A 14,793-nucleotide genomic window follows, 5' to 3' on the forward strand; every position below is an offset into this window, starting at 1 on the left:
TGTGTTATTGTTTGAATAAAGCTGTACATGGACCCTTAGGCCCCGTCCACACGGAGACGAAACCGATTTCGAACCAAAGTCGATTTCAAAAGTATTCCGTCCACACTGGCTCAAGAAATGTGTCCGTCCAAACGAAACCGCTCGAAACTGCTGGAGACGCTGTAGTACATATGCCGGGCCAGTAAGTGGCGCTGTACTTCCGCCACAAAATACACCAAAAGCAGCGAATAAGATCCCCCGAGCATGGGCATATAATATAATAAGGCATAAACAAACAAACAAACAAGGTAGAAGATGGCGGATATTCACTCAAATCTGTATCATGGTCAGTAGCGTCTGGGGCACGAACGCAACCCTGTGATCCGCCATTGTTGTTGTTGTTGGCAAAACGCATCAGCAATGACGCGGGGGTGAGCAGGAGAGATGGGGAGAGGCGGGTCTATGGCGTCATCGATTCAGGAAAATATCGTATAGGGCGTACACACGGAGCCGCAAGCGTTTCGTCTCCAGACTTACCCACTTTGGGAGCCGGTTTCAAAGTGTATCGGTTTTGGGCTCCGAAACCGCGGCTCCGTTTCGGCTTCGTGTGGACGAACCATCTATACGATAAAGAACTTTAGCGGATACAACTGAAATCGTCTCCATGTGGACAGGGCCTTAAAATCCTGATGCTTAACACCGGTGCGGTTTGCAGAATCAGAACCATAAAATATATCTATGTGGAAACAGATACCATATTCTAAATGTGTTACATTGAGATCAAACAGGTAGGCTTCCAGTTGGTGTAGGAGGACAAATGCCTGAGCAAGAGTTCAAAGGCTCAGACCACAGGCAGAGATTTTATCGTGTTTACAAAACTGAACTGTCAAAGACCATATGTTCCCTTATTCTGCTTAATGCAGAAGTTTCCCTCAAAGCTGGCAACACAATTTCACAGAAACAGAAGATTTGTATTCATAACCTCAACATCAAAGTGACCCACTGCTTCATAAGACTGTCAGCTTGCTTTGTAGCAGACTAAAATATAAAATGTAGGCCAAGGTGAGATTGCTGTAAATCATGTGTCACTGTGCTTTAATGCCACACACAGTGAGTGAGTTGTGTTCTTCAACAGGTTTGGTCTAAAGTGTTTCTGTAAGAAAATATTCACCAGTGTAGAAAATGCATATATAAAGAATCTGCTAATGCATATTATTTGAAAAGCTTTGAACTTGCCTGTAGTTTCAACATCTTTAAATGCGGCATTTTTAGAACAAGAGCAAATATTTTAATTAGTTTGCAATACTGAATTTAAAAGGAGGATCATAAAAACATTTGTAAGACGCACACACAAACACACCCAAGCGCACACACACACATGCACGGACACACACACACACACACACACAATTTATGGGTGATTATGACGATTCATCATGAGATGGACAGCTGTGCAGCAACAATACACAACAACAGTGGGTGTGCTTTGTGTGTGTGTTGGGGAGAGACATATATGCAGTATGAGGAGGTCCAGTGAACACTGACAGATGTTTACAACCCACAACACATCCGAGCATTTACAGTCACAACGCATGCATAATCAGATCTCTGCTCAAGACTTTAGCATTATATAGGGTATGGTAAGGATAGAGGACAGTATGTAATGCTACTAAATCTGGATGACTCTAGGTATCCCCAATTAGTTAGATTCTTAGTTTTAGGTAAATATACCTTAATGAAACAATAGTTATAAACATTATAGTACAGTTTGCTAAATGTTCCTTCCTTAATCATACTCACTGGCCATTTAACTTTGATATGCCTTGACATATATAAATGTAAAGGGAGGGGATCACGACATACATGAATAGATTACAATCTGTGAACTGAATTTTTACGAATAAGAGACCATACAACTTAGCATTCAAAGTTAAATATGTATATATGTTCATTTAACTGATCAACGTTTTACCTTGTTGTTGTGATATCTTGTTTTAACAGTTACTTGTATAATTGTATTTGTATCATTCTTTTGTGAACTCTTATCTGTACTGTCCTGTATTTGACTCTTACTCTGTTGCTGCTTTAACACCTGAATTTCCCTACAGGGATCAATATAGGTCCATCTTATCTTGTTCTTATTTTGTACCGTATATTTTCAGAGTTTGATATATTACAATAACACAGAATGGACATTTCACACACTCAGAATTACAGAAACAGCTGTTACAGAAAACATTCTATTAACTTGTTGACTTCAAAACGGACTGCTTCTCAGGTCGATTTTTTTAAAGGTTGTAATTATAACTGATTGATTTTTATTAGATTTTAACAATAATATAGCAACAAAACACACTCATTTGTGGGACATTTAGTGTGTTTTTAGGACATTCAAGGCCTAATCAAATTATATTCAATCAAATAAACGTTGAAATATGGCTTGAATTACACAACGAATCGATTTATGTCAATGGATTATAGATGTATCAAATAGCCGGTATGTCTATTTTCTTGATTGATGGCATAGAACGGATGAAAAAGAGGTGAACCCTTGTTCACTTAACATTGAATATTGTTTGTTTTGATACGTTTTGAAGGTGGCAAAAAACAGGATCAAATTGTAAACATCTCAAAACACACTCATCTATTTTTAAAGGACACTTCTTATATTGATGTACAATATTTTCAAAGCACTGTGTAACCTTTGAAAAGTGCTATATAAACATGGTGTATTATTATCGTTTAGAAAAAATACTGCATGTTTTTATTTTACTCAAGTTCTCCGGTCTGTTTGTTGCTCATATAGAACAAATATTGAGCAAAACATTATTGAAAAGAACGGAAGATAATCTTCATACACACGGGGAAACTGCATCAGTGAATTCAATTTCCAAGGACAGACCACAAGGGTTTCTGCTGCTTCAAAGAAAACAAGCCCTGAGCAGGAATTTGTCTTTCAAAAGAGAAAAGACATACTGAAGCATGACCTGTCTGCCTGTAGCCTCTTTATGATTAAAATACACGCACAAACACACACATGTACACATGTAAATGCAAACCTGCTGGGTACTGACACCCTGACAACCTGTAAGGCGCTAGCAGCAGGGAGCCAGTGTTGGCATTTTGTTGCTGGTGCAAACATTTTGGATAATGTGCTGTTGACAAGGAGACTAACTCTCCTCTGTTAAGTGCTCCACAGGTAAGGAGAGGGAAACTCTACACAGAAGCACACACACAAACGCACACTAAAGGACAATCAATACTCGGTGACATTCTTCAAACAGTCAGTGGCAACTGAGTGTAGCCTGAAGCTAGAAGGTCAACAGTCAGAATTCCCAGTCCGACTGGGCACATATGGATGGTTGAAGTAAATGAATTGAACTCTCCTTTCCCTCAGTAACTACCACTAATGTTCCCTGGAGCTGGAGCGGAGCCTCCAGCTGCTCAGCAGTCAATAAAGGAAGACTGTGCAACTACATGAATGAAAAGTCAGGAAGCACTGGGAAATACATGGAGAAACGCAAAAGGAATAGACCAAATATCATCATATTTGCTCAGTATTTATGTGTGACTTACTGCCACTGTTATTATTAATTGTATTTAAGGTTAACATTGCTTTCTTGCTAACCCAATCACAATATATCCACTGCTGTTTGTTGTGTAGTCAGTTACATAGATTCTTGCCAGCAGTAACGCAATCTGAATTGTTAACATTATCCCTGCTTCTGTTATTGAATTAACAAACACAGAAAAATAATAGTTTGGTGAATTTGACTATTGTTCTTTACAGAACTGTGAGGTCTACCATGTCATGTAAATTAGCATTCTGAGCTATGCATGCAAATTCTGTCACAAAATCACAGTGAGGTTTGAATGGTGGGTTGGGGGTGAGAAGCTGTCTTTTTATCATCGCACGCACACACACACACACACACACACACACACACACACACACACCACACACACACACACACACACACACACACACACACACACACACACACACACACACACACACACACACACACACACACACACACACACACACACACACACACACACACACACACACACACACACACACACACACACACACACACACACACACACACACACACACACACACACACACACACACACACACACACACACACACACACACACACACACACACACACACACACACACACACACACACACACACACACACACACACACACACACACACAAGATTATATAGGATTGAAATGCATGTTTGTCTTGCGAGTACATGCATATGAACCATTTAGACTTTTATATCTCTATTCCTCTAAATCATAAAGCCCCAATCACCCATTTTGTGTGCCCCTATGTGTTCTTTTATTGTATATATCTGGTTCTTTGATTGTCAGACAAGCCCTCGAAGCACACAGAGCATTAGTTTAAACACACACGGGATATTCATCAAAGATCTCCTGATAAAAATAGATGTGCTAACATTTCAAAACTCTCCCTTCTAGACTGTCAAACTAAGTTTAAAACATGAGTGCAATTGGGTCGCTTTACATGTGCGTGTGCCAATGTGTACGCGTGTTGATGGAGGTTATTTCATCTGCATTGCATCATCATAGGATGATCATTTAGATTTTTTTTCTTCCCCTTTTCCTTTTGAAATGAGCCGTGCTGTGAATGTTTCATGAATGGGGCCTTGTGCACTGTGCCTGTGGCATGGTGTGTGTGTGTGTGTGTGTGTGTGTGTGTGTGTGTGTGTGTGTGTGTGTGTGTGTGTGTGTGTGTGTGTGTGTGTGTGTGTGTGTGTGTCTGTGTGTGTGTGTGTGTGTGTGTGTGTGTGTGTGTGTCTGTGTGTGTGCGTGTGTGTGTGTGTGTGTGTGCTGTGGTCCTAGGGGCCCCTGATGGTTTCTATTCTGGTGTCTATGGGGTCTAAACTTAGTTCCTCATTATTTCACTAACAGATATTTTGTTAAGTTTTGCTGTCTTTTAAAATGACTGAGAATTAGTTTAAATTATCTGGTGATAGCTTTTAAGATGGTGTTATTCCAACATGTGTCACTATTGGCCAAACAGGCCACACCTTTGAAAACAATCAATAGAAGAACAAATTAATTGAGAAAATTGTGTTTTTGATGTCTGTTTTATCTCTAGATCTTCAGGATACTCACGTCCATGAACTCCACGTTAGCCTTGGGTCCTGTGGCCTCACTTAAGATTTTAATGGCTACAGGAATCTTCACCGTTTCACCCTCTGGGACCCAAATACCCTAAAGAAACACACAGACAAATGATGAATGGTTATACTGAATGCAAAGTCAAAAAACTCCAATTTACCAACATCGTATTAAATGAATGATATTAAGATTTAAACAGGAGGAATCTCCATTAATGAAGTTTTCACCTTGAATTCTAATTGCTATTTCTTAATAACCGTCTTCTATATGCTCAGTGGCAGAGCATGCTGTATGATTAACTGTGATTTTACCCTTCAAAAAAAGACTTCGGCAAAACTATTTAATCATTTTGAAGTATCTAATTTCAGGTGGGATTAAAGTGATTTAGCAGCTGTCAAAGTGGTCAAAGCATTTAAAAGAGGAGGGAAATCAAGTGTCCCTCAAATGTTTCAAATGTGTCCCACCTTTGTTCTGACTTGACACCTCCCCAGTGAGAGCAGCCACCTCTGCTCACAGTTAACACACCTGTCCTCCCAGGGCTGTCATTTCAATGATGATAGCTGCTTTTGAAACAGAGTCTTTCTACCTGCACTTGTGAAGATGATTATTATTCACCGGAATGTATTGCAATATTTCTGTATCCAATTTCGACAGTATTTTGATTACCACTGACTCTGTTCTTGTGTTTTCAACCTCACACTAAATGAGCTCTAAAAAATACAGTTAAAACTACAAACAGTGAAATGGTGCTGCTTATGACCCCCGAAGGAGACTGCGGTGTTTCTTTAAATGTTTCCCTTGTATTCTTGCCTGTTAAATACATGTGAATGCAAGTCTTTACCTCATTAACATCTTCACTGTCCATTATAAACCTGATTGTCATGGAGCTCAATGATCAACATTTTCCCATTCTAAGCACATCATCATCCACCACGTCCAGGTCAATTGGTGAACTGAGCCGGGTGAGGATTAAGAAGATGCCTCAGGTGGAAAAGTCATTGCTTTTCACTTCAATACATTTTGTGCATTCCCAAACGCATCTTATTCTTAATAAAATATTCATGCCTCCCATTTGAAAAGCAGATTTATAGAGACATGTTTTTAAACCTGAGAGGTTCTCAGACTACAATTTTACAATAAGGATACTACCTCAACCTGAGATATAGTGTGAACACAATGGACATTAGTTTTGCTCTGCTTTCATTAAATGGCCAGTCAATCTCCGAAGGAAATGTAACATCTGTTAATTTTCTTCTTTGTGTTTTCAGACTTGCCTGCACTATACGTGCATGTTGCCATGGCACCACTACCGGTCAGAAACCCTACAGGGTACCTTTAGCAGCTCAACACTTAACAGCTGGTGTAATGAGAAGTGAGCCGCAATAAAAAACACTCCATTTGCAAGTCAATCAGAAAGCTGACCCTCAACATTAGCCATGGTCTCAGAGTTGTGCTTGAAATAATAAGATGGTGCAATCAAGCTGCTGATGTAATGAGATCCTGCTGCCAGGAAGCATCTCAGCATCAGAACACTGCTCCTCAGGCCCGAGAGGAAGCAGAGGAGGAGAGTTAGGAGCTCAGTGCTGGAATGTACATTAAGTCAAGTATTGCACCCGAGTAATAATTTGACATACTTGTACTTGACATGTTATGATATTTATACTCCACTATTTCAGAGGGAAACAGTGTACTTTTCACCTAACTACATTTATTTAACGTTCATAGTTACTATCTAAACACATGATTTCCTCTATTATATGATTTTAATGAACCCAGTATGTACTTATAATTGGCTCAACATATGGTTTGAAATGCTTTGAAATGTATTTGTTAGTGATTCAAAACAAACAAATAAAGGTTTTTTTCTATAATAATAGAAAACTGTGAAAAGAGACATTCTGCCCTTTGAGTACTTTTATTTTTGATACTTTAAGTACATTTTGCTCATAATACTTCTGTACTATTACTCAAGTAGCGTTTTCAATGCAGGCCTTTCACTTGTAATCATTTAAGAGTCGGACACTTTTTTCACAATTTTCTCTGATGTATCATTGCCACCAAGATAACATTTCTGGGTTGTAGTGCTAAACATTAAACTCTGAATGGACAATATATTCATACACGCCTAGGAGGAACATGTGTGTGTGGGAAATGTGTGAGATGTTGCTTTGAAAAAGGACTTTTGCGCTCCCGCTAACTTACCTCTGACCCAGAAATGTGTTATAATGTGAATGGATGTACAAAATGACCAATGATGATTTCAGCAAGATAGTCTGTTCTTTCTCATTTCAGCTGTGTCTTTCTCTACCTCTCCACATCCCATCATCACACTGGTTGTGACCTCAGATACTTCTTATTTCACTGTAACCTCGGGGGTCTCAGTATCTGCTATTACTTATTCTTTTCATCACCCGCCTCCAGCCTTCCATCTCATTTCCTGTCATTAATGATCCTGCAATTCATCTCTCTTGTCGTCTCCTTTTTTCATTATATCACATTATGATCTCAACTTGAGGGTTTTTTCATATTTTCTCCCACCAATTACCAACAGAAACACATGCAAAGAGTTATGACTTTTTTGTGTGATTTACCTTGTAAACAGTCCCAAAGGCCCCAGAGCCGAGGATCTTGACCCTTTTGAGTTCGGTCTCTTTCAGGATGCGAAGCTGAGCTTGGTTTGGCGCTGTTCCACTGGGTGTTAGAGGCTCCACCAGCTAAAAACACATCAAATATCACAAAAGCAATTTAATCATTGCCTACTGTAACCCACAGCATATGACACAAGCTCCAAACAATGAGATCATTTTGTTTTTCAGACAGCCGCTCTTGTAAAGACAAGCAATTACATATAATTGACCTTTAGGATAAAACACGAAACACGTCCATGCTCAAATGTTTACTTAACATACTTTAATACTTAAATTAAATAACCATTTTCCAGTAAAATTGCATTAAGAAGTACACATTCAATTTCCTATTCCTATTATTCAATACTGTTCAAGTGAAAAAGGTTGTTTCCAAAAAACTATGAACTAATTTCAAGGAAGTCCTGCTGTGAAGCTTTTATCATGAATTACAATGGATGTACTCCCAATTGATGTATTCTTCAAATAAGAATAATTTATTGAAATGGTGAAATTTGAATGCAATATATAATGCATCCTTTGAAACCTGTTGATCTTATCATGCATACATAATCTTAGTAAGTTACTTTTCAGTACATTAAGGTTACATTAACTTTTTCAACAAAACAGATCCAATCCCTGGAGTGCCATTACCATTTCAATATCACAAGTGAGAGATTTAATATGGGAACAGTGGATGGAGGTCGGTGGACGAAGATCGAGAGAGATGGGTGGAGGGGGGGTAGATAATTGCGAAGTCTGAAAAGGGATTGACACTTTTGTGGTCTCATTACTCCTCAAGTGGAGGGACGAACAGATTTAACAGCCAGAGAGGGGGGAAGATTATATGAGGGAATGGAGGGAGGAAGATGTGGCAGAAAAAACAACAACAAGACAGCGATGGAGAAGCGAGCGGATGAATTAGTCAGAGGATGCAAAAGCGTAAGAGAGGGAGCAATATAAGGAGAATTAGGCAAAGACTGTGAGATTAGACAGGGAGGGAGGGCAGAGAGAGGAAAACAAAGCGGGGTGTAAATCAGCCTGGCTGTGGCCGGCAGCCTCTGTCCCTCTGGCTCATGGTTACCATTTGATTAAAAACAATAGCCATTCTTCATTTAAATGGAATAACAAATCAGGTTCTGCAGGGTGGAAACAAAGCGAGGCGGGGGCCACACATTCGCCGATCACTCACACCCGACTGTATGCTCTTGCACTGTGCAGGGAGCTGTCCAGCATTAGTGGAGCTGGAGATGTTGAGGCTACGTAGCAGCTAGCGGAGCTGTCCACAGTCTCACTCTACACTGAGGTGCTGAAAACAACTATGGAGTCATACTGTTTAACAATTTGCAGAATAATGAGAACATTAATACACTATTTATCATAATTCATTGAAAACATAAACTTTTCGACTCAAGGGTTGCATGAAATTGAATAATACTAACCGGATTTTTTTTTCAATATATATTTTTGGCGATATGAGCCATTACAGGAATTGATGACAACAAAGTTTTGGGCCGAATTCATCCTTTCTGGAGCTGGAATATTTTCATGGAACTGACTTTATGTTTATTTTGCAACCAAATCCTCCTTTTCATGATTGGAACAAAAATGATTGTGATTAGTAGTTGGCAGTGCGTGCCTTATATCACTAACTGGCAACACATTCTGTCTATCCTTTAATCTCTGTAAATAATGTAAATGATGTCATAGCAGTCACACTTCTCTTCAAGGGTATTAATGGAACATTTTAATATCAAGCAGCAAAAACTGTGGAGCATGAGGTGTTTTGACTATTGCACAAATCACACCATTGTGATGTCGATAATGAAACAATATATATTGTGCAGCACTATAAGTCATGGTAGATTTGTTTAAAAAGCTGTTATACAAGTGACATCCTTTACATACACAGCAGAATAGACTTTAGCACATGTCGTTAAGCAACACAATAATAAGTGAGTCACCACTGCCGTCATACAGGGTGGTACATTTTTGCCTAGCTCCTCTGAATGCTACTTCCATACATTTTTTTTAAATACTTCCTGTTAAAAAAAGGCACCACTTTCGACAGATAACACTTAACACTGTTTGCAGCACATTCTGCTTTTTATTAGGAATAACAGCATGCTTCTTCCTCGTGCTGTTTTCATAACGGTCTTCACTAACTATGCAGTAGAAGTGTAAGTATGATAACAAGCCATATCAGGGCTATTTTGTCATTAAAGAAGCTGTTTGCAAAGACACTCCACTGACACTTGTGTGCTGTGAAGAGAGGGAAAGCGGTGAATATATGAACACAGAAGTGCATTATAGTAGATGATGTGCTCTTCTTGTTCCAACACAAAGGAAAGGTGCTTTCTCTTCTAATGGCATGGTCCCTTACCTCTTCTTACAGAAGTGTCCTCTCCAGTATACTATGGCAAAGTCAACACCTGAGCCTCTGAATTTCTTTCGCTTTCTCCACCTCCGCAGTCGCCATCTGGAGACGTGGAGTCTCATACTCTTTCTTTCAGAGTGGCTTTCTCTTATTTTGTACAAAATGTGCCCAGTGTGTGGGATGCACACAAACTCACACTGCCACAATACACACATAGACACACACTCATATCCAACAATGTAATCCTACTAACTCAGAAAAAACACCCTCAGGCATTTCCTATGTTTTGATGTTGTTTTCCTCTTAAATTAATGAAATACTCGTCTTCAAGATTGTCAATTTTATGAAGAATCTGTCAAAGAAAAAACATATACTTTTTCTTTGGTCCCCTTTCATTAATTTTCGTTTTAATCTTCCCCCTCCTATTTCTCCACATGTTTTTAATGGTTTTGATTGTGTAAAGCCCAATTTATATAAAGTAATTTTCCCAATTGAAAACAACCCAACAATATTAAAGGTTTAGGATAGGGAAAGTGACATACAACTGTGTTGGGAAAATACTGAATGTACTCTTCCAATATCAGAGTAGCTGATGATAACAAAGGCCAAACTGTAGCTGTGTACGTGACAGGATGTATGATTACCTAGACGAGCGTCAGGACACACTGTTTTAGGCATATGATAGCTATGTGATTAACATGATGATTCAGCCTCTAGGGAGATTGACATATGACAAGCATGATCATTTCTGACGTGGGTCTTATCTAATCTAAACTAAACATTGTATACTACTTTGAACCGGTATTCCTCCATCTTGTGACTATGTAACACTCTCTCTTGTATAAGCATCTGAAGGACACTGTTCAGGAACTCATTGTCCCATATGCTCTGTATGTGAAGACTACTTCCATTCTTGCAAGGATAATAAACACATGTATCCTGATATTGAAGCTCAAGCCGGTGATGAGTGATATTTTTAGAAAAATGGTGTAAAGCCTAATTTATGTAAAGTAATTTTCCCAATTGAAAACAACCAAACAATATTAAAGGTTTAGGATAGGGAAAGTGACATTCAACTGTCACTAATGTCTAATGATTCACAGTGACTCCCATTCTTCTGACAAGATGATCTGCCAGCAGTTTGTGCTCACCTCTGTCTCCAGGAAGCGACGAAGCGCTCTCTTCTTCTTAATGTTCTTCCGTCGAACAGACACGGCTACGCTCAGCCCCATGATCACCACCAAGAAGAGGCCACCAATCACCCCTGCTGCGATCAGAGGGGTTCTGAAGATAAAAAAAGGAGCAGTTGAGTAGGAGTAGAAAAGACAAAAAGATAAAAGTCTGCATCGTTTTTATGCTGCCATTTGCACACTGAGAATAAATAGGTAAGCAAATAAACAAACACATTAGAACTTGTCTTTAAGCATATGCTTATGTGGGCAATCCTCAAAAAGTTTATCACCTTCAGTTTGTTTTCTACAAAGCTTCATCTGGTTACAAATACTCCTCGATGCCCTCTCATTAAAATCATGGCTGAGATCAAAAACATGGAAATAACCATCAAAGCAAATTCTCAGCAGCATACTGACGCTATCATTTGAAATCAAGCCTCTTCAAAATGTTCTTGATATTCACTGCAAATTGTCTACAGAGTTGCTGCATAAATGAGGGAGTAGAGTTTATCTGACACTGCTGCCTTTCTTTAATTTGGTAAACACAAGTCTTATTGAGATTCTCCTAAATCAGTGGAAAAAGGCTATTATTTTAGACTGTATATCACAGACCGCAAGGATGAATGTAATCACAGTCAGATAGGTTCATGGGTATCTCCCCTTCATCCCTCTCTTTGGCACGCACAGGGTGAAAATCAATCCGCTTATAGAGGTTATTGTATGTCTGTATGGATAGCTAACAAGTCAAAGCTGTACGAAACTCTTTGTTTGGTTTGAAGTAATTTAGTCAACTAGTCACTTGTACATATATTGTCCACCGGAGAGCATTGACAGCTTCATTTTTCAACTGTTAAATGTCCAAATGATTAAATATCCTGGTCACAATTATTTGTTGGGATAGTTTCTCTGCTCTCTTGTAAAATGAGGGGATCAATATCATCCAAAGTGAAAACAAGAGAATCGCAACAGTTTGTCAATAGTACATCATATAACTCCTGTGAAATAGTTTTTTTAATATAAATATATTTGTAACGCTATTCGGAAACATTTTGTAATTTCTTTGAACGGATAAAACAAACAAGATATAAAGTGCTACTTTCACCTGTTGTTCTCTGGCTACGCTACGCTATGCTAACTGTCCTCTGGTTGTAGCTTAGGTACTAGGGTTGCGTCTAACCATATCCAACTCTCTTCAATAACAACTGAAAAGGTAATTCAACATTAGACGGTCACCTATTGTATGATTTGGCACATGATCAAATGTCAATTTAGCATTGAGAACCACTGTAGAGGTCTAATGCAATCTGCACGCTTCACGTACACGATTCTTCCAACTGACTGGCCTAAATGCTCTCCTGAGTGATCATGTGAGACCCAGCTATACTTTAACGTACTCAAGACATGGAGTTCTAAAGGTTGCCCAGCACGCCACATTTCCACATGGTCAGTGATGCATTTGACCACATTAAATGCAATGTTTCTCCACCATTACAACCATTAGTTTCTTAAAACACATGCATAGGGAGCCAATGAGTGAACACAGAAATATCAGACAACAGGAAGCTCTGACTTTTCTTATAATTAAACGGGAAAGATACTACCAAATGGCAATGTGTCAGACGGGGGATTATTTTTCAGTTTTATCAGACTAAATATTACACGAGTAAATGACAGGAAGTGATTAATCCAGCTTAATCGGATACGCTCACAATCACACAAGATGTATGTTAATGCCAGGTGAAACGATGGCCTTTGAAGGCTTAGCGTAATCATGTATTTCTGATAAGCCACTTTCAGCTGTACTCAAAAGCCAATACCTTCTACCGGTGAGAGATTTACAAGATGTGTGACACCTAAGAGCAGGCAGCTAAGCCTGGGGTTAGCTGGGCGTCTACTGCTGTATCCTAGACACAGCTATCGGAGATCCGATAAGAGCTGGTCTGTTCACCAGGTCAGCTGATAGCTACATTTTCCCCATCTGCTGCAATCCCCCTTCATCCTGCTGACAGTGTCCCAAAGACTGTTTCAGGAGGTAAAGGTAAGACTTTGAGCAGATTTTTAGAAGGCGTGTTTTTTTCTCTCTGATATGGTAGGAAACTCCTTCATTACATGTCGATCTCAGTGGGTTCAGGATTGAATATTCATCAGTTAATACTCACTAAATTGTGATTTGTTTGTCTGTCTGTGTATCTAGCTCAATTATTTTCCTAAGGAAGACTCGTGCTCTGCTGCTAGATAGTATAAATCAAAAAAAAATTCCATTCTGATGAAGTTCAAAGTCGAACACTACATTTTACCATCGCACTGTCATGTTCTGATATGCGTGGCTCTGTTCTTATTTGGCAGCAGTTTTGTGTTTCAGATCTCCAGATCCATCAGTAAGTTATGTTGTGTTTACTGCTCACTCTGCCTATCAGCCTTGTTTTGTTCTTAGAAAACAAAAAACAAAATCCCCCCACCCCCAAAACACCAACCCACAATTCTCTACGCCACTTGATGCCAAGCTGTTTCTCTTATGAAATCTTGAATCCATTTCATGTAAACTGTTAGAGGCATTTTGTTTCCACACTCTCTGCAATCGCCTCAGAACAAAAGCTAAAGCGCTATCAATTTATCAAGAACCAGGCAAATTGTTTACACACACACACACACACACACACACACACACACACACACACACACACACACACACACACACACACACACACACACACACACACACACACACACACACACACACACACACACACACACACACACACACACACACACACACACACACACACACACACACACACACACACACACACACACACACACACACACACACACACACACACACACACACACACACACACACACACACACACACACACACACACAGGCATTAAGGACGCTCACAGGGATTTTTGGCCTTAGAGCTATAGCCATTAATCAGAGACTTTGCTTACTGTGTGTGTTAGTGTGTGTTAGTGTGTGTTTGTTTGTTCATGTGTGTGTGTCAAAAGCTGTTTACTGTGTATGAGTGTGTGTATGAAAGGAAATACACAGAAAATAATTGTGTACCTGTCCATCCAGCCAATGCAGTCTTGCAGTCGTGGTCCAATGCACCTAAGTAAACAAACACAGGACAAGTTAAAAAAAGTAATAAGTTAGTTAGTCAGATATCTGAGGATTATGAAACTGTGTGGGGAGTTCAGCAAAGCAATTAAGTAAATAGTCAATTATAAATTCAAGAAAAACTTAATATTTTCTTCCAGAAGCCTTTATCTACTGCGATTAATGATAATACAAATGTATATGATGGAAAGTTCTTTACTCTGGGGTGACATTTTGTTATGCATGCCTTCTCTATTACAGCACACACCTTTTGCACCTTTCGCTTACGCACATAGGGATGAATTAAAACATAATATGATTTACAATTACATAAATTACTAAAAAAGTAGCAAACTAAATGTGTTAAATCACACATT

The 14,793-nt window shown here is 39.1% G+C and overlaps 1 protein-coding gene across 2 annotated transcripts in view; it reads right to left on the bottom strand.

The window, feature by feature from the left end:
* The window catches only part of LOC117485672 (receptor tyrosine-protein kinase erbB-4-like), a 304,065-nt gene that overhangs the window by 39,028 nt on the left and 250,244 nt on the right, over nt 1-14,793 (bottom strand). For both annotated transcript variants that reach the window (XM_034134304.1, XM_034134302.1), the window contains exons 16-19: nt 14,384-14,428; nt 11,297-11,429; nt 7,736-7,858; nt 5,139-5,237 (exon numbers count right to left, since the gene is read on the bottom strand). In XM_034134304.1, the coding sequence (XP_033990195.1) occupies nt 5,139-5,237; nt 7,736-7,858; nt 11,297-11,429; nt 14,384-14,428 (400 nt within the window). The remainder of the gene's footprint in view (nt 1-5,138; nt 5,238-7,735; nt 7,859-11,296; nt 11,430-14,383; nt 14,429-14,793) is intronic.

Source organism: Trematomus bernacchii, unplaced genomic scaffold (assembly GCF_902827165.1).
Source record: "Trematomus bernacchii unplaced genomic scaffold, fTreBer1.1, whole genome shotgun sequence".
Classification (NCBI taxonomy): Eukaryota; Metazoa; Chordata; class Actinopteri; order Perciformes; family Nototheniidae; genus Trematomus; species Trematomus bernacchii.